This window comes from Magnolia sinica, chromosome 17, assembly GCF_029962835.1.
Source record: "Magnolia sinica isolate HGM2019 chromosome 17, MsV1, whole genome shotgun sequence".
NCBI lineage: Eukaryota > Viridiplantae > Streptophyta > Magnoliopsida > Magnoliales > Magnoliaceae > Magnolia > Magnolia sinica.
The window spans coordinates 35,328,159-35,354,210 of record NC_080589.1 but is presented as its reverse complement, the minus strand read 5'-3'; the positions used below and the strand labels follow the sequence as shown (position 1 = coordinate 35,354,210).

At 40.6% G+C, this 26,052-nt stretch overlaps 1 protein-coding gene across 10 annotated transcripts; it reads right to left on the bottom strand.

Moving 5' to 3' along the window:
• LOC131230387 (uncharacterized) lies at positions 1–25,606 on the bottom strand. Of its 10 annotated transcripts, XM_058226288.1 has the most exons (11): positions 24,781–25,605; positions 24,589–24,657; positions 23,550–23,717; positions 23,387–23,455; positions 21,293–21,455; positions 20,946–21,010; positions 20,799–20,867; positions 11,095–11,259; positions 1,573–1,789; positions 737–1,081; positions 1–638 (listed from the first exon to the last, which is right to left on the bottom strand). In XM_058226288.1, exons 1-11 carry the CDS (start codon positions 25,399–25,401, stop codon positions 526–528), a joined length of 2,064 nt encoding a protein of 687 aa, XP_058082271.1. In that variant the 5' UTR covers positions 25,402–25,605; the 3' UTR covers positions 1–525. The 10 variants fall into 10 exon arrangements, with proteins under 10 accessions (XP_058082271.1, XP_058082262.1, XP_058082264.1 ...); XM_058226279.1 differs by having other exon boundaries at positions 20,946–21,455; positions 24,781–25,606; XM_058226281.1 differs by having other exon boundaries at positions 20,946–21,449; positions 24,781–25,606.
• Positions 25,607–26,052: the final 446 nt, after the last annotated feature.

The following is a 26,052-nucleotide window of genomic DNA, read 5'->3' as shown; positions in this document are numbered from 1 at the left end:
TGATGCAATCCCTGGGGCATTACAAAGCCCAATCATATTTATGCCTTTGGGCAATTTCTGTTTTCAATGACTATGCATACATCCCCTTAACTGTTGAATGCCAAACCTTGTAGATGTTCCCTTTATGCATTCCACCTTGATCAAACCAACTGAACAAATACACCACACTTTTACAATCAAATATTTTATGCTACAGCTTTCCAAAAAAGAATGCAGAATGAATTGGGTACCTCATCCGACTGGACCTGCTCTGAGGTAGAAAACCACCTCTTATATTAAGGGCCTCCAGTATATATGCATCTGACACCTAGCAAAGACTCTGAATGATAGTGGTCCCCCTCTGGTTGTCTGGGGTTTGACCAGCTTCTTCTTTTGGGGTGGGATCTCTATCTCAATTGGTCAATTTCCTTCCAAGTTTTGTGGCAATGGACCGTGCTTCTCGAAGGAAATCAATTGAATCACTTATAGGGTGGCACCCATAAGCATACAAATGCTGACTTCCATGTCTTCGTGGTCTTTTCCTCATTAGTACACATGTATGTGCGGCAATCGTGGAGGATCGCAAGATACTCGATTGCCCCACAAGTTTGCAAGCTTGAGAAAGTAATGCTCCCCATTCCAAAGCACCACCTTCATGTCTGTTTGGTTTAAGCAAATCACGCAGTATAAGAGATGAGGAGAAGAAAACAGTGTTGCATGGTACAAGGATACAGCATTGTAGAACTTTCCAACATACCTTGTATCAGTCCTGATGGTAACAATGACAGTCTACAAATGGGTTCCCCCTGATCAAAAGCATGGTGATATAGAGAAACTTCATCTAGATCATGTGTATATTTGATGGACTCGAGTAGAGCTTTGATCGTCCCTGCATACTCGAGATCTGCTGAATCTGATATTCTTTTAAGAGATTCTTTCAGTCCGGAATCTATCCATGAAGTTTTGCAATCCTCGAAGAAAGCAAATATGTCTGTTGAGTCCCTGGACTTCAATAGTATCCAAGGCTTGTAAAGTGCCACCGAGGCTCTCAAAACTAGTGACACTCTATATATTTCTCCAAGGGCAAGAAAATAATTCAAGCCTGTTTTACGTGTAGAATTATTGTGAATCAATACCAGGTAGAAATAGAGCTCACCAGCTGGAATAGTTCATAGTCTAAACAAGTTTATTCAATATGCTAGCATAGTATGGCCATCCATATGCACACACACAACCGCAGTAAACTTGGCTTACCTGTACCTCAATCCAAAGCATCCAAATTGTGGACCCCTCTGTAGATGAGGTCATGACCCAAATCAGATTAATTGGCTGATCCTAACCACTGGATAATGGACATTGGTTTCTTCAATTTTGGCTGTCAACTATTTATATTTTCAACGTCCAGTTGATCTCCACCCAATGAGATCATCTGGACCATCCCTTCAGCATGGCTTTTAGGTTATGCCCCACGATGGAAGGGCTCCACTATTTGCAGTCTAGAATGAGGCACATCTATAGCAGCTGCGTGCGTGTGCACGGATCATCATGTTCCACTAGATTATCAAGTGATTCCCCTAGTTTAAATAGATGTACCTTGAGCTTTAGATAACACTTGAACATGGAAATTCTTCTGGAGTGATTGCTTCCAAATCATAGAACCACGTTGCAGCTCTTGAGCACAGGCTGAAACCATTTTCAACCAGGCGCTAATATAAGTGGCTTGTTCTTCCTCAGATGCCAAAGTCAAGATTTGTAGCACTGACATAGCATGCTCAAGTAGCCCAACAGCTGAGCTCAAATCCCTCTCCGCCTGTTCACGGCATTGGACAAGTTAGAACAAATGGTTTCACCCCAGGTCCGTAACCAATATAAAAGGCTTAGCAACCTATTTGAGGATTCTACACAAAAAGTAAATACAGGCTTGTTTGATGCATAACTGAACTAGAAGGCAAACTTGGGTAAATCACAATTTGAAATAATCCAATTCAAATAGGTTGTGTGAATATGAACTTTCAAAAAAAAAAATGTTGTATGAATATGGATCCAGCAATCTAAAATTATGGTGGCAGAAACGCCAAAAGATGGAGTCATCATTAGATGATTTTGAGGGATCTACTCTAGGCCAACAAGAAACCCAAATTTTGTAATAATTTGACTCCAAACTATCTATGAACTAGAGATCCAGGCAAAAGCATCGTTGATGGGGAAGTAAGGTGTTAGGCACCCTTCCCCACCCACAAAATTGCAGCCTCTACTCCATCCAAAGGAAGTGAAACTCTGTTGAAATTAATTTTTGCGTGGGTGTTTCAAATGCTACAAAACTTGAATGAAAATGTTAAAAAATGAAGAGAGAGGTATGAAGACTTATTGATGTGGAGAGTGTCTTAGCTCAGATATCGATTATCTTCAATGTTCCTTAGTTTCTTTGAATTTGAACTTTTGCACAAGGGAAAGTGAGATCTTAGAGATCAAGGCAATCTTCTTGCAGAGAGAGGTTATAGGAGCTGTATGTCTCGGGCCATGGAAGTTCATCCAGAGACTTGGCCATTTAAGGCTCAATTTGTACATATGAGGCTTGTGCATAATGTGAAGAGCCATTTAGAAGAGGCTGGAGTCTTGTAGTGTAGTGTAGAGAATTATAGAGTGGTCTACACTATTGTAGAGTTGTGTAGAGATCTTTGGAAGGTTCCAAGAGCTCTCTAGTGAACTTTTAGCTAGGAGAGTGTAGACGTTTTCTAGAATATTCTTGGGTGAGTTGTGTAGAATATTCTTGTAGAATTGTGTAGAGATCTTTGGAAGGTTTCAAGACCTATATCTCGTGCAAAGTGAGTAGACCTCCATTTTCCATTTCCCAATTTATTTATTTATTATTATTATTATTTACATCTGATGTTACTGTAGTTTATACTTTTTATTCTTCTGTGCTTAATATAGTTTAAATAACTATTTTGGTTGTTAAAAAGAGGGTTACTTTGATGTCCATATCGGACCAACCCAGACTGTTGATTTGAGGTCCGAACACGCCTATGGCCTACCATTATTTAGGCGTTCAACTGTCCAATTGTCCCAAGTTTGGATAGTTAGTAAGGTTTCCGCAAAAATTAATCTAATCAACCATATGATCCATCTCCTTGTTAGATGGGCCCTAACAGGGAGATGGATCATATAGTTGATTAGACCAATTTTTGTTTAAACATTACTAATTATCCAAACTTGGGACAATTGGACAATTGGACATGATGGGCCCTAACAAGGAGACAGATCATGTGGTTGATTAGACTAATTTTTGTGTACGCCTTACTGACTATCCAAACTTGGGACAATTGGACAGTTGAATGCCTAAATAATGGTAGGTCATGGGCGTGTTCGGACCTCAAATCAACAATCTAGGTTGGTCCGATATGGACATCAAAGTAACCCTCTTTTTAACAACCAAAAGAGTTATTTAAACTATATTAAGCACAGAAGAATAAAAAGTATAAACTACAGTAACAGCAATGTCAAAAATAATAATAAATAAATAAATAAATTGGGAAAGGGAAAATGGAGGTCTACTCACTTTGCACGAGATGTAGGTCTCTCTCTCTCCCTCCCTCTCCTTGAGGGATTGAACATGTAAGTGCTCAAGAGAGGGGGTCATGGTCCTTTTAAATAGAATTAAGTGAAAGAATTAAGAGAGGCAACGCTTGTCAGATTTGTGAGTTACAAAGGTAAATGGGGAGAGTTAAGGAGGAGATGGGGGGTTTTGTTAAGGGGAATTATGGCTCCCATGCATGTCACATGGAAGTTTAGGAGCAGAAGAATGGGGTGGAGTGAGAAGGGAGGTGGGTGCCTGAGGAGTGGTGCACACTTGTGGCGCACACATGTGGGATGCACATGTATGGTGTCTGTGTATTGATACATGTGAGATGATGGGGGTGTATATGTTAATTTGTATACATGTGTGCACAGCATGCGTACAACTGTGTGATGTAGATGTATGATGCATGTGCACATGTGGCGGCAAGTGTGTGGTCACAAGTGTACAATGAGTGGTTGATCATGCAAAAAAAAATATTATCTATATATGTGTGCGGTTGAAATCTACTTTTATTGGTCATATTACTAGATAAACGAGTAAATATGTGATTTAATGGATGAATGGTTAATTAAACTAATGAATGAATGCATGTATAGATGGCTAAATGAGTGGTTAATGCTTCAATGCATGGTTGGATAGGCAATTGGATGGGTGGATTGATATATAGACGAAAGGATGATCTAATAATTGGATGAATAACTTATTAAAAAGTTAGATGACTTGATTAATAGATGGGTAATGCATGGATATATGATCCAGTGGATGGATCATTAATAATTGGATGATCTAATTGTCAGATGGTCATGTAAATGCACGGGCAGACAAACGATTTGTAGAAATAAGTGAATGGACAGTTGGATGATAAAATAGACAATTGTATTTTATCGAACGAATGGATGGATCAATGTATAAATGTACGTTCATCTAGGTTACTGGATGGATGGTTGGATGCCTGGATACACAGATAATCTAACGGTCAAATGTTATGATTAATGGGTGAATGATAAATTGATCAACGATCTAATGGTTGGATGATCCTATAATTGCATGGATATATCAATGAATGGCCAGATAATTAAATGGACGGATCAGATTTCCTTTTTGAAAAAATTATGGCCCTAAAATTCACCAGGGTCATTACATTTGGCATTGATGGTGATTGGCAAAGATGCATTTGTTTATAGGGAGTACGAAGAAGACCCAATTTACAAGTGGGTGAAGTGAGAAGGCTTGGACAAGGTAAATCCACGCCCTCATTCCATGACAATTGGAGACAAGGGACTTGGACAAGGCAAATCAATGCGCCCTCATTCCATGACAGTTGGAGACAAGGTATTCCATATCCGTAACGGTGGCCATATCAGTCACCACTGTTACCGATACAGGTATTGATCATAATGGCCGTTACAATCTCTGCATCAGTCTTTTTTCTTTTTCCTTTTTCTTTTTCTTTTTTTTTTCCCAAAATTTTTTTTTTAAATAACCAGAAAATCCCAAATAATCTAAATATTCTAAATATGTATTTAGTTTTTTGTTTTGAACATGTTTATGGTGGCATAATGGTCCACTATTTGATTTGAGTGTTGTACCGAGCTATTTAATAAATTTACGAACCTGACAACCTGGGATTGACTATAAAACTCCTATATTTAATTTTCTAACTATCTAATATATATATATATATATATATATATATATATATATATATATATATATTAGAATGAATGTAATTCCAAAATATCTCACACTGAAAATTTTAAGAAAATATTGAAATTAAATTCATATGAATAATGTCACCGATTTAGGAGCCTATTTGAATGCCCCCAAATAGTCCCAAAATTCATGTAATGTATGGTATTCATCCCACTAATGCATATCCTAAGCATTTAAATCACTCCTCCCAAGTAATTATAAGAGAAAAAATAAAATTAAAAATAAATCGGATGAATAGTGTCACCAATTTTGAGGGCCACTCAAATACCCCAAATCGGCCCCAAATTCATGCAAGCTATGGCACCCATTCCACTACCGCATTTTCCCAACCATTTGACATCATTTCACCCAATAAATTTTAAGAAAATTTTGAAATTAAATTTGGATAAATAGTGTCATTGATTTGGACTGATTTAGGGGACCACTCGATGTCCCGAATGAGCCTCAAATTCATGCAATTTATTGGCACTCAGCCCACTAATGTAATTGGCTTCATATCAATGGATATTTATTGGACAGTGAAGAATGAAAAAACTCAATGGTCCTATTTTTTTTATAAAAAAAAAAAGTGTCCGCAAATCAACAATTAAAATCATTCAAACAATTTAATTTTGGGACCATGACTTAGCAACAACAAGCCCCCGTAATTTAATAGGTTAATTTTTTTAATTAATATATGACAGGTGTACAATTCTTTTGGGGGGACAGAGTAGGTAAGATAGGGGTAACAGCTTAGCGAGCAAGGCCCTAACCATGTGGCCCACCTTGATCTGTGTTGTATATCCATCTAACCAATCAATTTTGCTAGCTCATTTTAGGGCATGATCCAAAAAATGAAGCAGATACAAATCCCAGGTGGACCAAACCACAAGAAAAGGCAGTCATTGAATGCCCGCCATTAAAAACTTCCTAGGTCCATCATAATGTTTGTTAGCCATCCTAACTATTGATAAGGTCACATGAGCCTCGATGAAAGGGAAAAACACAAATAGCAGCTTGATCCAAAATTGTGGCCCCCAACAAGTTTTTAATGGTGGAAATTCAATCACTATGGTGCAGTCCACGTGAGATTTGGATCTCCATTTTAAGGACCATGCCTTGAAATGAGATGGAAAAACCAATGAACAGCATGGACATACAAAACATACATCAAGATGGGCCTCACGAAACAGTGCAATGCACTAAACATCAAACGCCACTCAAGTATTTAAAAAAAAAAAAAAAAAAAAGTGGCTGTGAAATGGCTACATAGCCCTTTCTCGTTTAAAGAGGAGAGAAAGAGAGAGAGAGAGAGAGAGAGAGAGAGAGAGAGAGAGAGAGAGTCAAAGCACCAAAAGGAGAAGAATAAGACAAAGAAGAGGGAGAAGAGGAAGAGGACGAGCTGCAGCCGTAGCAACAGTTGAAGACGAAGAAGAAGAAGAATGTGAGTATTTTTTTATATATATTTTTCCATTTCTTTCTTAAAATCATCGTTACAAGGGTAACAGCCGTTATACCCCTTAATGGTTGTTACGCTTCAGAATTTCAGCCCCATCCCGATTCAACCCCGTATCACATAATGGTCATGACCATTACCATTACCTGTCGGTCGTTATGGCCAAAACGTAACCAATTTAGGATACCTAAATGCAACAACCATGGCCATTGATGTTAGAGTTCTAGCAGAAGAAGTGGAGGCTTAGGATGACTCATTTAACTCCTTAATGAGGAGCTCGGCATATGGAGGTGAGGGCCATGAGGCATCATTGTCGCATTGGGGTTGCATAGTGGCTTGAGTGATTCAAAGACTGACAACTATTTGATCGTGTCCTCGTCCGACAAAGATCACAATGGAGATAATGATGGTGATGACAACAAGGGGCCATGGTGACGATGATAATGTTCATAGAGAGATTCCGAATCAGGACTCTTACCCAATTAATTGTGGAGAGAGACTTTGACCATTGTCACCATGGACCCAATCACCCAGATCACAGTGCTTGTGCACCAAAATAATGGGCTTCATCGATGCAGCAGTTCTTACATCTTAAGAGACACCTGGCACACAATGAGGCTATTGCACAGAGCATTGGGTCCATAGACGTCAATGATGGGCAAGGGGGCTCCACTTCTATGTCGCATCACAAATATGGCTTGTATGGCTATAGGACGAGCAGCTCCAATGACTACGACACACTTGCATTCATCCAACTATGGATATAGTTAAGAGTGCACCTATGGATACGGACAAGGATACAGCTATGGGCAGATATCCACAATACGGATATAGGTGTGGAGGGCCAACCACAACTAGTGGTGGCAGCTACAGTGTCTAATCAATGTTCACCATTGGACATACTGGTGTAGGTGGGTGACGATGAGAATGTTGAATGTTGATTCAATAGAGCAAGGTAAAATAATAGATGTTCTTGAATGTTGAACCCATAGGGCAAGGAAGGAGATAGCCCACAAGTATTAGGGGTAACCTGGTTGGATTCCCAAGGATGGACAGTTGAGTGTAACATGATCCGTCGGATACAAATCATGGTTGGACCATAGATCTTGTTGTGGCAATGAATACCTTGGATTATGCTCAAAATGTGCATTAGTGAGCACCTTTGTTGATCATGGTGATGCCCAATAGACTAGGTGCAACATATTCACAGCCTAAAACTAATCAAGCTATATATTGCTTTTGTATCACCACTATGCTGGGTGCAGTAACAGAGTAAGGATATTATCTGAACCACAAGCCGTGCTGGCATCAAGGGATCGATCAAGAGGCCATATTACATTTAGGGAGGATGATAAGCCAACTGCAACATACATGTGATAGTGTGAGCATGAGATCTTCACCACGATCTGAACAATCAGCCTGGTTGGAACAAAGAGTTCACTCTGTGAACCGTAGGACCTCGCCAGGGGAGAGAAGGCATATAGGTGTGCTTGTGTACCCATACAAACTTTATGGTTAGCCACGAGGCTCAACTCTTACCTTGGAAGGGGAACAGGTAGAGAAGAGCTAAAGAGGGACTGCACCTCGTCCTGAATGAGTCTCCTGGGTGGTATTTCTAGCTTATAGGGTCAGTGGAGCGGGTGTTAATGCCAAGTGTTACGCGTTTCGCGCTCTGAATGGTCGAGAGATCCACATAAAGCCTGTAACACTTGCCCATTGGGTCCTTATGCCAGAATGAGGAGAAGACACCAATGACCCTGGTTCTATGCCACACAACACAATTGAAAAGTGGAGGCACATTCCTTGTGGTGTTATAGCCCCAGTATGGGATTCAAAGCCAGGGTGCTGAACTTAACACCTTTGTGCTGGAGGTAATGCTGGTGTGTTGTACGTAATGCCTAGGTGCAAGTGAAGTTCGACTACAGTCGCCAGAGTTCGGTAATGCTGGTGTGTTGTACCTAACACCTCGGTGTTTGCATCACGCTTGCAAGTAGATCCCCCATACATACAAATCCTAATGCCACTGTGTACGTGTGGGTGAGTACTTGGGAAGCTACAGGATGAATAGCTTAAGGCATTTGATTAGGAGTTGTAGGCATTAGAAAGTCATTGTCCTATGGATGGAAAGGCATGCCATCCCTCTCCTACTTTGGTCTTAGAATTCTAAGCTTGTAGAGCCCTAATGCCATCCCTACCTATTTACACATGTCTATGGTGGAAATGCTTGTTGGACAGATTTTTGTGATTCTAAAACTTTGAGCTTATTATGTGATGAGGACATCCGAGCACCATACCAAAGGAGGAGGGCTGAGCCAATCTCCTTAAGGCTAGACGACCATTACATGTGACCCACTTGGCCCAATTCACATTCCTAGCCATGTTGAAGACCCCACGTGCCGACACTAGGAAGATGCACGTGAATTACATATAAGAGCTTGATGGACACATCGGACCAGTGGACACGATGATCGGACCAGTGGATCATCATCATCGGACATCTTGATCGTGGACCCCTTAGGCCACAAAATAGTTTAGTTGTTTAGATTGTTTACGTGCTTCATTATTTTTGGTATACCTTGTATTTGTGTTGATATTAGGGGGTTATGAACAACTCTTAATTTATTAAGCGCCTTTATGTTGAGAATCTTATCTGAGAGTGTCTTTTTGTAAAATGTCTTTTCTAAGACTATAAAAGTAAAAGATAGATGTGTGAAGCCCTAATGCCATTATTTTGGGGAAAAAAAAATTGTGTTTTCTCTTCTTTATGTGATTTGAAGAATATTCCATGTGATTTGGAGCTTGGGCATGGTGTGATTTCATCCCATTCAACGAAGGTGTGAGGCTTCCATATATCATCTTCCTTCTCTCTTCCTATCTATCTAAAAGAGGTTTTTTTTTTTTTTTTTTTAAATCACCTCTCTTCTTCCCTTCCTATCCAAGACAATCCAAATTAATTTTTTTCTTCAACTTTTCATCATCCAACTTCAACCTTAACCAAAATCAACCACTGAGGACCCAAAAACCCTAACTAACAATCCACACATGCGAGCCATAAGCTGACTGTATGGACAACCGTTCAATCCTTTGATTTCCCCTTGCTTCCCCCATCGGAACCTCTTGAATTCCCATGAATAACCCTACCCTAAACCCTAGATCCTCAATTTCTAAAAACCCTAATTCCAAAATCCTCAATTCCCATGAACCATAATTTTTCCAATTTCAGATTTTCCCTTTTCTAACCTTAATCATAAAACCTACAAATTTGTCCCTTAAGTGTGGAACATGCCTATGCTAAATTGGAAGTTTTATCCTTCTATTGGGCCAGTTTAAGTTGATTTTTGTGATTTCTTAGCATGCGGGCACATAATTTAGGTTAAATCAGATTTTATTTCCCATTATTTACTCTTAATTATGTGGTGGGTTACCATCTTCTGTTAATTAAATTACTTTATGGACTCTTTCATAATCTCCACATTGCATGGTAGCATTGAATCATGTGTCCTGCATCATTATGCTTATAAGCCCCAGGCCCCTTTGTGCAATTGCTGCGTAAACATGCTGGAAAAAGCTTGTGTCCAACACCTGTGGCATGGAAAGAGAGAGAGGACCTAAAGTTTGAGATTGTTGTGGAAGGTATACCTAAAGACTACCTTGGCGCACTGTCAGCTTCAAGTCTCTAAAAATAGAGCTGTAGGTGATCTTTTCTTACGCTACACCTACACCAATGCTTGGCACACCCTGAATACAGAATCTTTTCCCAACTAAGAATTGTACTCTTGGAAGTTGTGGCAGATTTTTGGTAGGCTTCCTTCTGCAAGTTTTTCTCACCTTTGATTGGTTTATAAGCATGTTTCACTTGTTAAATGGTTATTTTCTGCTCTTTTTTTTTATCAATTGCAACTGGTTTATCAGTACCTTTAGTTCGATATGAAAAGAACATGTAAAAGGTACTATGATATGACATGCTTATCAGCACCTTTTGTTTGATATGGTATGTATCAGCCAATAATTTGAACCATGTAACCAACGCTGGCAACAAGTCTGGCTTGAACTTAATCCTCCCGTTTTTCTTTCTTTTTCTGGACTTCTTTATTTTATGGCATTTCTCTGATTTCTAAACGTTGACTTGTTCAGCTAAGCAATTTCTGCACTGAATTGTCCAAGTCACTCAGCTCATTTACAAGCGTTTTAACAAAGACTCTAAGCTAGAATAGCATAACTAAATGGATGCATAGTCCAATAAAGCCAGAATAGCGTTTTAATGTTGATCCTTTTCACAACATACAAAAAAAATCCTTTCAGCTAATATTCTTTTTATTTATAAGAAATAACTTTCAGAAGAAAAAAAAAAGGAACGTATAAAGAAATGGAAGAAAGGAACACATACTAATGATATTCTTTTCGATAAGTGATATTCTGTCTCCAGGCCTCGGAGACTCGGGTCCTGCACAACTTCAAGCAATTCAAGGACACAAATATTTCTTGGTGGATGCTCCTCTGGATGAACTTTTCCAGAGAATGAATTGTCCACACGCACTTTCTCATAAGCTGCCTGGAAACATGGGGGAAAAAAAAAACAACAACAACAAAAAAAGCAAATAAATAAAAAGGGGGCTATAGTGAATGTTTAAATCTATTCAGCTCCAAAGAATGTAAGGCTGTTGCTATGTGTTCCCGAGTTTTGCAGAAGTTATTGAATGTTATTTCTAATATGCAAGTATTATCAAGAATTCACTGATACATCCCAGTGGAAGTGCAATGCATGAAGAGAGGCATTCGAGAAGTCTTGTCCATCAAAGAGAAACATGTAATAACAAAAAATGACATGTGATGGCTAAATACTCCTAAAAGCGTGTAATCCAATACATGCACCATTACAGGGGAATGCAAATTCTTTTTTAATGAGTCATACAGGGCAATGGAATATTGGAAACACTGAAGAGTAATCTATGCATGAGTAGTCACTGAAAGTAAGCAATATATAAATTATACAAGCATCCTTAGTGTTTTGCAAGGTAAATAACATAACACCATGAAAGCATATTATGTCTCCATAACTGCACATCAAGTGTTGTGATATCTGCATGCCTGCAGTTTCTACAATAGTTTAACACTTTAAATAAATGTTGCTACCTTTGGCATTACCCTAAGAATGTAAAGTCAGAAAGTCTTGTTTGATTTTTTATTATCGAAAGCATTTTCCCAACAATATATGCTTGGAAAACCAGTAACAGAAAAGGTAGAAGAATTCATGTCATTGACATGGAACTCCAAGACTTCTCCATACACATCTGTGAGCATGTGCAGACAAGTAAACATGCTGGAACATACGGGATTTTGGCTTCTGAATTAATGATAGCAAGAAAACAAAGCTACCTTTCAAATGTCTGATTGTTCTAGATTATTTACCTCATTATCCACATAGTAGACTCACAAAAGTTGCACATTTTATCATTGCATCCCTAATCTCTTTTTCATTTTCAGACTTTTTAAGCATTATCAAGCAATTTCAATTGACTAGGTTAAGTAATTGAGCCTCATTGAGTGTCAAGTCATTACACAGGAACTCTTCTACAAATTCTCATGGTTGAAGTGTTTTATTTTTCTCATTCTAAATGTCTTTCTATTTGAGACATCTTTCCAAGAATGGAATAAGCTTTGCAGGAGAGTGAAGGAGGGAGGCAATGAGGTCTATGTTCTACAAGATTATAAACCTTTTTCAATTTTTATTTTATTGAAATAGGTTTGAAATCATGGTCACCTGAACTTCCTAACACCATAATTTCCAAGTCAAGAAGACGATGAGAGATTGCAAGTGCTCGAGAAGACGATGAGAAGACGATGAGAGATTGGAACACGGTTTGGGAGGTGAACGTCGGTCCAGCCCCACCATTGCAAGTGCTCGAGAAGACAATGAGAGATTGGAACTCGGTTTGGGAGGTGATGGACAATCGCAACTACGGGAAAGGTGAAAATGTTAGAGGAAAACAACTACAGGGGTATGAACGTCGGTCCAGGCCTGGCGTTACAAATGAAATGAACATCGATCAACGCCCGGGGGTGTCCACGGCGGGGAGAGATAAAGACGTATCTCTCAAAGGTAAAATGGCAGTCGTTACTTATAGTTTAGAGGACGAAGACAGTGCAGACCATGGGGGTCCCGAGTGGAACAAGGTGTCTCGTCCAGGGCGAAACTCCTCGTCTTTGTCCGCGGGAAGAAGTAAATATTCCTATCCTACGCTATTTGTCAAGGGATACCTAGAAGGCTGGCTCCCTATCAACATTTCTAGGGTTTTCGGGCGAGCAAGCGCGGTCATGGACGTCGTCATGTCGAGAGATTGAGAGACCAGTTACTATCGGAGATTCGCTCTAGTCAGAATTAGTTCTGAAACAAAGCTGGCCAAAGTAGTCGAAATGCTTCACAGAGTCAAATATGGCGGTGCTCCGATGCTCGTCCAACGTGCGAGATTTGGACCGAAACACAGATCAAGACCATAAGCCGGCCAGTTCCAAACCCCTTCAGCAACACTCTTCTCCTAATCCGATTCCCCTTCCCACGCGATCGGATGATCTCTCTTTGAGAGATGCTGTTCTCCTTTGCAAACCGTCCCCTAAGGTGCATCCTCAAAACCAACCTTAACCCGATAGGATCGAAAATGCCCCGCCCGGTAAAGCCAACGAGGAACAATTCAAAATGCAGCAGGATTTTACCATTTCGATCAGCCTGAACAGCTTCAATTGTGCAAGAGCGGAGCTTCAGGATACGGTGGTGATTATCACAACAGATGGAGCTACGCTTTCACAAGTAAAAAACTGGATTAAGGATTGCACTGGCTTCCACTCCGACAACTACATCATCAAACCCATAGGCTACAACGATTTGTGGGTTAAGGTAGGTCCGAGTATTAATCACGAAATGTTAACCATGGTGGGCCACCTTCATTCGGAAGGGTCGGTGGCAAGAGTCATGTCTTGGGAAGATTACTCCCTATTTGGGATGGAAAATATGTGGGTCCTCATTTGAGGCATTCCTCTAGAATGCTGGAACGATGATTTCTTTATCTCGGTTGCGAAATGTATAGGCTCCCTCCTCGAGCTCGATTCGAAAACAAAGTTGGGGGAAGAACTCGGTGTCATCAGAGTTCGAGTGAGAAGAAAGAAGGGCCTTCCCCCCCCCCCATCTGTCAGTTAACATTGATCATCGTCAAATCTTCCCCCCGGTGCAGGCAGAGATGCCCGATACAGTGTATTTCAAGTGGGGAGATCTCTGGAGGGCGAAAGAAGCTTCGACCTCAGCCTAGTTCCAGACACAGCAGAACAGTGAAGGAGCACAAATCCCTTTCCCTCGCGGACCACTGGGAATGGCATCTATCAGAACCCCTAGCCCCATCGTAGATAGAGCCTCCATCAAAGTCGTTGAAGATACAGGTGGCACATTGCTACACAACTCGTCGCTGATCTCTGACACCCACGAACCTCGAGACACCTCGCGTCAGCCCCGATTGCCGGATAAGCCTACACGTGTCTTATACTCAAATGCGTCACCTCGAGAGCGTCTCTCAATCAATGCTCTGACGGAGAAGCTTTCATACGTGGACCCAGACACGACATGTATCCGCTCCCATCATGCTCTTTACAGTCGCCCGAGATCAGATGGCACTCTTTGCTCAAGGTGCCGACATGTGGAAAGATCTCCGGAACACGTATCTTGGGATATCAATTCCCTTTCTCAACACGTTACCTCCCTGTCAGTTCCTGTGAGAGTAGAATGGCGCGCGGGTCTAACCTGCGATTCGGGTCTGGATTCTTCTCAGGCCCTTAGTCAACATTCCTATCAAAGCCCGATCCGTCCCATACCTGAATCCCAACCACTCCCTCCAATCCCTAAAACTATCTCTATCCCTGATAACCCTCTTGATCAACCCTTAGCAATTTCACAAGCCCTTCTTCAGCCCTCGTCCTTCCAAACTCACAGGATGCATATCTCCTATGTTATGAGTAAAATCGTTTGTAGAACTGAGGACACCGACAACCGATTCTCCAATTCTCAAGCTTTATCATCCCTTCCCACTTCGCCTCCCAACTCCATCCCCCACTCTCAAGACTGGGCAGATATGGGGCCCATTACCCTTTTCCAAGAAGACCTCCATGACAATGTGATTGTTTTCGAACCCCTGCAGATGCGTGCTGAATATTCCCATCAACAACAAGAAGCCACAGACATAATTACAGTTGCAAAAAAGTTGAAAAGATAAGAACGACTCCCTACAAAACAAAAAATGGATTAGACAATGGGACGCGTTAATGGATCGCTCGGACTGACGTTTGGGGACAGACCTGAAGATTACATCGCTCTCTTTCAATGTATCGAAAACGGAGGAAGACCCCTGCCCCCTCATCGCACTCCGACGAAACACATCCCAAGGACCACTAGCAACCGAGAACTTCAGAGGTTACAACCAAGTCCAAGCCTTCTGTTGGCCTCCATTATGAGGCAAGAAAGACAGGGATCCCAGGGAAGATCGGTGCCCCAATGAGAATCCTCTCTTGGAATGTGAGGAGGGTGGGCTCCAAACAGAAGAGGTGCCTCATTAAAGACTCGATCAGCCGTAGAAATCTGGACGTTCTCTGCCTTTAGGAAACGAAGGTGCCCTTGTTCAAAGACACTCTTCTTACTTCTCTGTGGAATGAGAAGGATGCTAAGTGGGTCACTCTCAATGCCTCAGGAAGTCTGGCAACATTATTATAGCCTGGAAATCCTCCAAATGGGACCTTCCGTCCTCCTCTATTGGTCATTACTCGGTCTCAATCTCTCTAAAAGATAAGTTCTCTTGCTTCTGTTGTTTGATATCGGCGGTTTACGGTCCTACTTTGGACTCTCTTAGTTCGGCTTTTTGGGATGAGCTGACTGCTACTAAACAATCCTTCTCAGGTCTATGTTGCTTTGTAGGAGATTTCAGTTATCAGATTCGCCAAGGAGCATTCCAGGCAGAGGAGAGTTTCTTCAGCTATGGAGGATTTCTCCGACTGGATCTAATCCCACAAACTGGGCGATCTCCCCCTCTTAGGGGCTAGGTTCACCTGGACTAACGAGCGCCTTCATCCCATCCAATCCAGGCTCGACAGATTCCTTTTGTTTACCGATTGGCTCGAAGCTTTTCCCTCCGCATCTCAGGTGGCTCTTCCCAGAACTACATCGAACCACTGCCTGATCTTGTTGATGCTGGAAGATGATAGTTGGGGCCCAAAACCATTCAGATTCAATTCCTCCTGGATCACTCTCGATGGCTTCAATGAAAGAGTAACTGATTGGTGGTCCTCCTTCCAGGCCGAAGGGTTTGCTAGTCACAAACTCCTATGCAAACTCAAACTTCTAAAAGAGAAGCTGAAGGAGTGGAAAGCCTGCGAGTTGGTAAAGAGAGGCTGAAATGGATGTCCTTCTATCGAACCTCCAACAGATTGACTCGGATGCGGAAGGTTCCTCCATGTCAATCCAAACTCTAGGCAAACGTATTCAGATCATCCAAGACATATCGGCCAGGGCACTGCAAGATGAAACATCGTGAAAGCTAACATCTAGAGTAAGATGGATCAATGAATGTGACAAAAACGCTAAATTCTTCCACAACATTGCCAATATGCGTGTCCGTGCCAAGGCCATTTTCAGCATCACAATCGATGGCAACCGTACCGAGGACAGAAAGGAGATAGCAGATCACGCCATTCATCACTTCAAATCCCTCTTATCCTCTGAAGGCTGGTCCAGGCCTCTCCTCGATCGCATCCAATTCCAGTCGCTTGATTCGATGGAAGCTTCCCTTCTGGAAATCCCTTTATTGGAGGACGAGGTGAAATTGGTAGTCAATTCCCTGGGTAGAGATAAAGCTCCTAGCCCGGACAGCTACCCCATGGCTTTCTTTCAAGCTTTCTGGGATGTCATCCGTGCATATGTCATGGATTTCATGGTCGAATTTCAAAGCAGAGGCAGACTATCTAAAGGATTAGGAGCGTCCTTCATTGCCCTTATACCCAAGGTGGCAGGAGCTAATTCTTTTTCTGATTTCAGACCCATCAGCCTGATACGGGGTCCTTACAAAATCCTTGCCAAGGTGCTCTCTTCCCGTCTTTCAAAGGTTATGGGAAAGCTCATTTCGAAGAATCAGAGTGCCTTCATTAGGGGCAGACAGATCGTTGATTGTGCTCTCATAGCCAACGAAGTCCTCCATCCATTCCTGCCACAAATCTGGAGAAAAAGCGGTTCTGTGTAAATTGGATAGTGAAAAGGCTTACGACCATGTTGATTGGGGTTTTCTGGAATATATGTTAGGCCGTATGGGTTTTGGCGAGAAATGGAGAAAATGGATAAGAGAATGCATCAGATCGGCTCACTTCTCTATCCTTCTGAACGGCACGCCTACTAGTTTTTTCAACAGCTCCAGAGGGCTTCGGTAGGGTGACCCCTTATCCCCGCTCCTATTCCTTCTCATTGGTGAAGCCATTTCCAAAATGCTGCTTACTGGCCAGGAGGCAAGTATTCTCCGCGGAATCAAGATGCCCGAGGTATCTCTTCCTATTTCGTATATCCAGTTCGCCGATGACACTCTTATTATTTCCATGCCGTCTCGGGAATACATCAAAAATCTTCATACTACCCTTCGATGCTTCGAGGCAGTCTCAGGGCTGAGAATCAATATGGCCAAGTCTAAACTTTATGGAGTCAACCTTTCGGATACCGAAACAGCCAGTTTTGCTACCCTTATCGACTGCCATTCTGCTTCCCTCCCCTCATCTTTCGTGGGGCTTCCTCTCATTGTTGGTATCCCTCCCAAATCACTGTGGGATAAAATTGTCGTCAAATTCCAGAAATTCCTCGCGCGATGGAAGTGTAGATATCTATCGATAGGGGGTTGCCTAACCCTAATCAAGGCAGCTTTATCCAATCTCCCCACCTACTTCATGTCTCTCTACAGATGCCCTCCCTCGATGTTGTCGACCATTGATAAGTTGAGACGTGACTTCCTGTGGTGTGGCAAGGATAACCAGAAAAAAATTCCATTTGCTAGATTGGCAGGAGGTCTGTAAGCATTTTCAAGATGGTGGAGCTAGCATAAAAAATCTGAATATTATGAATAAAGCCCTCCTTGGCAAATGGATTTGGAGAGTGGGTACCGAAGATGGCTCTCTCTGGAACTCTATAATTAAAGGCAAATAAGGCTGTTCCCCAGGTAGCTGGTGGACAAAATATTCCACAACTTATAGGGCATCCCCCCTGTGGAAAGGTATCATGGTATGCCAAATCGGTTACGTATCGGCCGTATCGGCCGATACGTAACGGTAACGGTGCGAACCGTTACCCGTTTCGGGGCCGAAACGGCCGATATGGGACCGATACGGGCGTAACGGGCCGTTACGGGCCCGAAACGGTAACTTTTTTTTTAGCTCTGTTTTTGCTGTTTTTTTGAAACCTCTTGCTTCCAAACTGTTTCTAAGTCCTTCTACTACTAATTTCGACCAACCTTAGCTAGGTATTTGATAGAAAAACACATTATATTATAGATTTTTTTGAATCAAAGCTTGGTGGGCCATTTTTCAGAAGTGGGCCATTTTTCAGAAATTCGTCAAAAATAGGTATTTATACTTTTTTTAATATATTTTGTTGTTTTAATCATGTCATATGATGTGCTAATCATAGTAGAACATGTTAATGTGCATTTTACAGATTTGGGGTGCCATTTAATAATTTTTTAATATTTTTTTCTATTTACGCATGAATTTTGGCCCCTTTTTTTAAAATTCGAAAAATCAGTTTTTAATGGTTGTTTTGCTGTTTTAATCATGCCATTTGATGTATTAATCATAGTAGAACATGTTAATGTGCATTTTACAGATTTGGGGTGCCATTTGATATTTTTTTAATATTTTTTTCTATTTACGCATTTATTTTGGCCCTTTTTTTGAAAATTCGAAAAACCATTTTTAAATGATTCTTTTGCTGTTTTAATGATGTCATATGATGTGTTAATTATAGTAGAACATGTTAATGTGCATTTTACAGATTTGGGGTTCCATTTTATATATTTTTTATATTTTTTTCTATTTACGCATTTATTTTGGCCCTTTTTTTGAAAATTCGAAAAATCATTTTTTAATGATTCTTTTGCTGTTTTAATGATGCCATATGATGTGTTAATCATAGTAGAACATGTTAATATGCATTTTACAGATTTGGGGTGCCATTTTATATTTTTTTATATTTTTTCTATTTACGCATTTATTTCGGCCCTTTTTTTGAAAATTCGAAAAATCATTTTTTAACGATTCTTTTGCTGTTTTAATGATGCCATATGATGTGTTAATCATAGTAGAACATGTTAATGTGCATTTTACATATTTGGGGTGCCATTTTATATATATTTTTATTTTTTTCTATTTACGCATTTTTTCGGCCCTTTTTTTGAAAATTCGAAAAATCATTTTTAATGATTCTTTTGCTGTTTTAATGATGCCATATGATGTGTTAATCATAGTAGAACATGTTAATGTGCATTTTACATATTTGGGGTGCCATTTTATATTTTTTTTCTATTTACGCATGAATTTTGGCCCTCAAAAATAATTGCAAACACCTAAATGTAAGATATTTTCATATTACATTCATTCTAATATATCTATCATTGATAGTAGATAGTTAGAAAATTAAATATATGAATTTTGTAGTCAAATTCAGGTTATCTGGTTCATAAATTCATCAGACAGTCCGATACAACTTCTCACTAAAGAGTGGACCGTTACACCACCATAAACATGTTCCAATTTATAAATGAATGCATATTTGGAATGCTTAGAATATTCCGGATTTAATCCATATTTTTTCATATTTTTTTGGCAAAAAAAAAAAATTTACGCCCCCGTATCACCGTTACGCCCCCGTATCCGTATCGGTTTTGGAGGTCACCGTTACGCCAACCGATACTGATACGAGACACCTTGAAAGGTATTCTGCGCTCAAAAAAGGAATTCCTCAATAGCATATCCTTCCAGCTGGGAGATGGCCTTTCCATTCGTTTCTGGGAAGACCCCTAGATAGGTGACTCGCCTCTGATGTTGCAATTTCCAAACATATATCGTCTATCTCTGTGCAAACATATTCCTGTTGCTAGCTACTTCTCCATCACGAATGAGAATGTTGCTTGGGACGTCAAATGCACTAGGAACCTTCATGACTGGGAGATATCCGAACTCGTTGATCTTCTTGATCTTATCTCCAAAGGTGCCCTAGATCTCTCCATCCCCGACAAGCTGATTTGGTCTTAGGATAAAACAGGAGTCTTTTCGGTTCGCTCCTTCTACGCTTAGCTATCCCCTCCTTCTAACTCCTCAGTCCCCTCTACCCCGTTCAATTGGAAGTATGCTACCCTTCCCAAGTTCATTTGTTTTGGATGGCTCGTAGGAAAAAACAGAATTCTTACGGTGGATAATCTGAAGAAAAGGGGTATGCGGATCGTTAATATATGCCTATGTTGCATGAAAGAGGAGGAATTTGTGGATCATCTTCTTATCCATTGCCCTTTTGTCTCGCAAATCTGGGCTGAATTTTTCGGTCATTTTAATATGAACTGGTGCAATCCTTCATTAGCTTGCTATCTTCTTTCGGCTTGGCATGGGGTCAAGATAGGAAAAGCCAAGACTCACATTTGGAGGTTGACTATTCTCACCATCTGGTGGTCAATCTGGGAGGAAAGAAACAATAGGTGTTTTAATGACAAAGCTGCTTCGGTTCAATCCGCTGTTCCAGAGTTAAAAATCTGATTATTGAATGGGCAGGCATTATAATTGGTCCTAAGGATGTTGATCTTCTTTTCTTAGGTTGCTAGTTTTTTGCCTCCTCAGCAGAGACTTTTCCCTCTTTTGTATCGTTTTTCTTTTATGAATGCAGTTATCCTTTAAAAATACATATATAATTTCCAAGTCAAAACACACACACACACACACACACACACACACACACACACACGCACGCACGCACGCACGCACGCACGCAAAAAAAGGTTCCAAAGGAAAAGACCGAGCACATTTGATGAAACTACACACCTGAATTTCCTCATCAAAGGCCATAACCTTTATTTCATCACCAGAAAGAGCAGCATCCTTCTTGGCTTTCTAACACCAACCATCATTCAATTGCTTTCAGCTCTATGAAATGATAAAGATAGATCTTAACAATGAATTTGCACTCACCTTGAGATCATCAAGATGGTCAAGTATGAAAAATCGTGCTTCGTCTTTCAATCTAGAGTAGAAACCTACAAAATTCTTTAGCTTTAGTTCAGCAGAAAAGTTTTGATGTGCATCTACAGTCTCAAAGCCAGGATCCCCATTTCCAACTGTGCCTTCTGAGAAGGCATCCTTGAATTCCCAGTCATTTTCATCCAAATCATCATCACCATTTACTAAATCTGAATTCAGGCCCAACTGAGTTGAACTAAATTCATTTGCAGTGGGTTGACGAGTAGAATTTACAGTGGATATCTGCTCAGCTTGACTGTACAGATCTGAAATAAGATCACTAACAGCACTGCTCCAACCAGAATTGACACCATTGAAGCCGTTGCTAACAGAGGTGGTGAGTCCGTGAAAAAACCCCCCTTGGGCGTCAAACATTTCACCATAATCCGGTTTTCCATTGCTAAAAGTATATGAAAGTGTGGTTCCTTGACTATGCTCCAACATTTCTTCAATGCCCTGCAACTAAAAATTACTGAATTATCAAATATAGCCGACATTCTTACAATGCATGTGCCACAAGACTACAGGCAAACTTCAGTAGTAAATAAAAAGTAGGTGGTACATTTTTTTTTAAAAAAAATGTGAAGAGTTAAGAGTACATCCCAGCACTAAACTGGGAATAATCAAGGATAAAGTAAGAGCTAGTTAAGAGTACATCCCAGCACTAAACCAGAAATAATCAAGGATGAAGCAAGAGCTAAAATGTACAGAAACCAGTGAAGTTCTTCTTTCTTTCTTTCTTTCTTTCTTTCTTTCTTTCCTTCTTTTTTTTTTTTTGAAGGATAATCTGAATTTATTGAAATCTAGAAGTACAAACACAATAGAACAACTGCATGTTGAAAGCATATGAATGCAAGTAGCAACAAGGACCAATCCAGACAACATTCAGAGCCGTTCCGAGCCCTGGCAAAGCCTACACCTCTGTAATTTAAGAAAAAAAAACAATCAGCTCAGATCTAGATGCTCCTGAGTTGGCCTGGAAATCAATAATTCATGAGTAGAGACTAGAGAGTGAGAAGGATGTTACCCATAGAATTCCAGCTGGGTGGAAGAAATGGAGATGTGCCCCTAGAGTTTTATGTGATCACCGTGTACCACTCAAACTGAAAAGGGAATTATAATAGGATAGCTATAAGACCAGCCATGCTTTATGGGACAGAATGTTGGGCCATTAAAGAACAAAATTTTCATAGGAAAAGTGTAGCTAAAAATGAGGATGTTGAGATGGATGTGTGGCAAGACGAGGAAGGATAGAATTAGAAATGAATGCTGTGCAAGGGAGACGGAACCGCGCCGGTTAGAAGAAGTGAGTTGGTACAAGTTGAAGGCTCTAAAGGGGCAAGAGGAAAGCCCAAAAGGACATCATTGGAGATAGTAAGAAAAGACATGATGACCTATGGTCTAACTAAAGGTATATGGCCCTTTGATAGAGTGGAATGGTGGAACTAGATTCATGCAGCCAACCCCAATTAATGATGATGATGTGACTGATTTCTAGCCTAAGCATAGCTATTGACAATTCATGAAGTAGGTCACCTAGAAGAAAATAAGGACAACGAGTTGCACACGCTGAGATTAACTTCTAATATGTATCTGCACATTTCTCATTCTGCTCATGTTCTGCATGCACAGCCACTTCAATCAACTGATTACTCCTAGCCCTGCTTTATAATTGTGTAGGTTCTAACATATGGTTATTTGTATAATCTATCAGCTTCTTTTTACTTTTAGTTCAAATAATCTTTCAAAGAAGATAGTACAGATCAAAAGAACTATAAAATTTATAGAAGAAAAACAAAAGAAACTATAAATGTTGAAAACTTGTCGATCTTGAATTTCAATATTTGTATGCAAACCTGTGTGTGCATGATAAGAGAGAGACGACAAGGTCCCAGACTCCCAATATTATCACTGAAATGAAAAATTAAATGAAAGTTTGTATGGAAGGTTGAAGTTAAAACATCCTAGAAGAACATCTAATGGAAGATCCAGACCGTTCCAAAAAATTTAATGGGATGCCCAGTTGGAAAAAAGAAAATCTGTTGGCATCCACCGTACCCAATTGGAAGATCCCTTTTCTAAAGGCATGAGGATTGGAAGATCTATCCATCCAAACTTGAACATTTTCTATTTTCAGGTGCATTTGAACTGTGACTTGACTTTTATTCTTACCATCTACATGCAGGCCACTGATTGAAGAGTTAGGATTGTCACATTGGGGAGATTTTTGAGGCCATGATTCATCCATGGTGTCCATCATATTCAGTTCAATGGTCTGTACACTGAACCATGGTACACAAGTAAAGACTCAGGGACACTATACTTATCCTTTGGTTGCGGATCATATAATGCCACATTACAGAAACTTGCACAAAATCAAACAGAATTAATACCTGAATTTCAGTGGTGGATGTGCAAACTTTTGCTTCAGCCCCCAAAAGATCAGAAACTTTCTGTTCCTTCTAGCATCCCAAAAAAAAGAAATCTAGTTTTCAAATTTTCAGCATTGTGCAAGGCTTAGAAAAAATAGCTTGATGGATTCAAACGATTGATCACCTTTTGTTCGGAAAAGAAATCTACAACTCCAGCTTCTGAAAACTCGTCGTTATGTACCCAAAAATTCTCAAAAGAACTGACGTTCCTGTTAACAGAGTTGGTATGCAACCCATTCTCGTTTCTGACCCCATTTCGAATTCCAACCTTCAAACTCGAACTTATCAGATCCTTTATGAACAAAAATAATTTCCCAGAAAAGTATATGGTATTAAGCAATGCCCAGCCAAAAGGTATAAAAATGCAAACTACTACAGCCACAACACTGTTAAACAGAATAAACAAAGTAAAGAAATGTGTGGGTGATTTGAAAAATGTGTGGGTGACAACGAAGATACTAAAGAGGAAATTAGCTGTACCCCTTCCAACATGCACACATGCATGTGACTAGTTCATCTGGTGGAGGTCACTGTAAACAAGCTCTAACCCAAAAATCAATCTGGTCTAATCATCAAGAAGGAAATGCAGGTACATTGAACATGGACCTTCTTGTCATCTCCTTTCTAACCATTGATTTTTCTGACAGTGTGGCCCACCTAATGAATGGCCTGGACCTCACACAAATGTACCATAAATTGCCTCTTTAATATCTCCTCACATGAATCGCATTCGCAATCAGCCAAGTATGCAGCAAAATAGAGTTCATGACAAACTAACTGCCATAAAACCATCCATTGTGATTACAAACACACATATTACATCTATGGTTTTGGAAGCCACTATTTACGCCCAGCTTGATTGATTTACATGCACCCATTTTCTATTTTGGAATTTGAAAATTGTACAAGTTTTGTACTCTTTTTTGAGAGAGAGATACAACTGCTGTAATATTTCAAATCCCAAATGGGAAAGAGATCTGAGAAAATCGAATGAGGTGGAGGCAAATGTCAATTCCCTATGTTCTTTTGTTCTGTGATCATGATTTCCTTGTAGTACACTCCAAAATAAATATTGATGGAATCAAAGGGGAAAAAAACAAAGGTCCAATAAGAAAAAGCAGTCTGTGTGATTCATGGACCTAAAAAATTTAAAAATAACACACCTCGATTTCTTGGACAGTTCTGGTGGCTTTTGCTTCAACCCCCAAAACCTCAGAATCCTTCTGCTCTTCCTAATAGCCAAAAAATAATAATAATAATAATAATAACAATAAGAAAGAAAAGAATCAGGACTGTATAATGTTCGAAGAGCAGCTTAAAAAAAAATAAAAACAGCGGAACCCATCAACACTTACCATCAAACTGCCGTCTTCGCCTTCAAATTCTGAGTTCGCCTCCTTGAATTCCCAGCAATTCTCATCAAAATCAGCACTCTCATCCACCAAATCGGAATTCCCCAAAGCCCCATTTTCAGTTTTTATCTGCTCATCCCGGCCGTACAAATTCAATATAAGATCATTGAGGCCAACGCCTGGGCCGGAACCCGCCCCATTCTTCGTGCCTGGGTCACATTTCAATGGAAACTCATCCCGGGCGTCAAACGAAAGATCGACCGTATTGGACTCTTCCTCCTCTTCTTCACCGAAAATCGACAGCGGAAGAGCTCCTCGTGGCTTCTCCCACCGCTTCTCCACAGCCAAATCCGCTGACAATTGGGGACCGCCCAGGTGCGATTGGTAAGGAGTCGTTGGGGGTGGATCGGTTATGGGAATCTGGAGACCGGAGAAGAGACCGAAAGGGTGGGGATTTGGTGGGGTTTGGAAGTGGAATTGTAGCGGGTTTTCGACGAAATCGCCCCATTCATCATCTTCAGCGGGGATTGGATTTGCGTGGTGAGGGAGAGAAGGGGAGGAGATGAATTTGAAGTCTCCGAAAGCGTCGTCGTCGTCTTCGACGTCTGTTTGGATTTCTGGCATTTTCTTCTCTGCTGCTGCTGCAGCCGCCGCTGCTTCTGATGCGGAAGCTGCTGGCGTTGAAGGAGAGATTGCAATTGAGGGAGATTGGGATTGGGATTTTTTATGTGTAGAATGGGGTTAGTGCGCACGTTTGGTTTATACGCCCACCGCTTAAGCTAGGGGTTGATGGAGAATGATGCAAGAACAGGCAGGAGACAGGAGGAAGGGGAATAGAGAAATCAGGTAATCTTCGACCCGAGGGTAAGAACATATCCTCGGGTTTGGGGTTTCTCCATATGACGCACACATGTGAGTAATCCAGACGGTTATATGATTTTCGGATGGACGTAATATGTAAAATTTTTCAATTTTCAGTTGAATGTGGGCCTCTGTTGTATTTGTTTTATTGGCTGTATATTTGTAATCAACTAAACCAAGGGTTAGGATTGTTGCAATGAGGAGACCTTCTTGGATTTGTCCATCATCAATAAGGGACTGATCACAGTTAACCGTATTGATCAGTGAATCAATGTCCCATTTGCACAAACTACCAGGTGACGATAATACGCAAATCCTGATGCAATTCCTCCCTTTGGAGAGGAGTTGTGAACGTCCTCGGCCTCTACGTTTATTACAAGTGGGGCGGGAATTTCCTACAGCGATTATGGGGCG

Excerpts from the sequence above, each read along its gene's own strand:
- LOC131230387 (XM_058226279.1), bottom strand. The coding sequence starts at position 25,401 with ATGCCAGAAATCCAAACAGACGTCGAAGACGACGACGACGCTTTCGGA. Across the intron at positions 23,718-24,588 it reads GAACTGTCCAAGAAATCGAG|GATCTGATAAGTTCGAGTTT; the intron begins GTGTGTTATTTT and ends TTGTTCATAAAG. Across the intron at positions 20,868-20,945 it reads ACCATCTTGATGATCTCAAG|AAAGCCAAGAAGGATGCTGC; the intron begins GTGAGTGCAAAT and ends GGTTGGTGTTAG.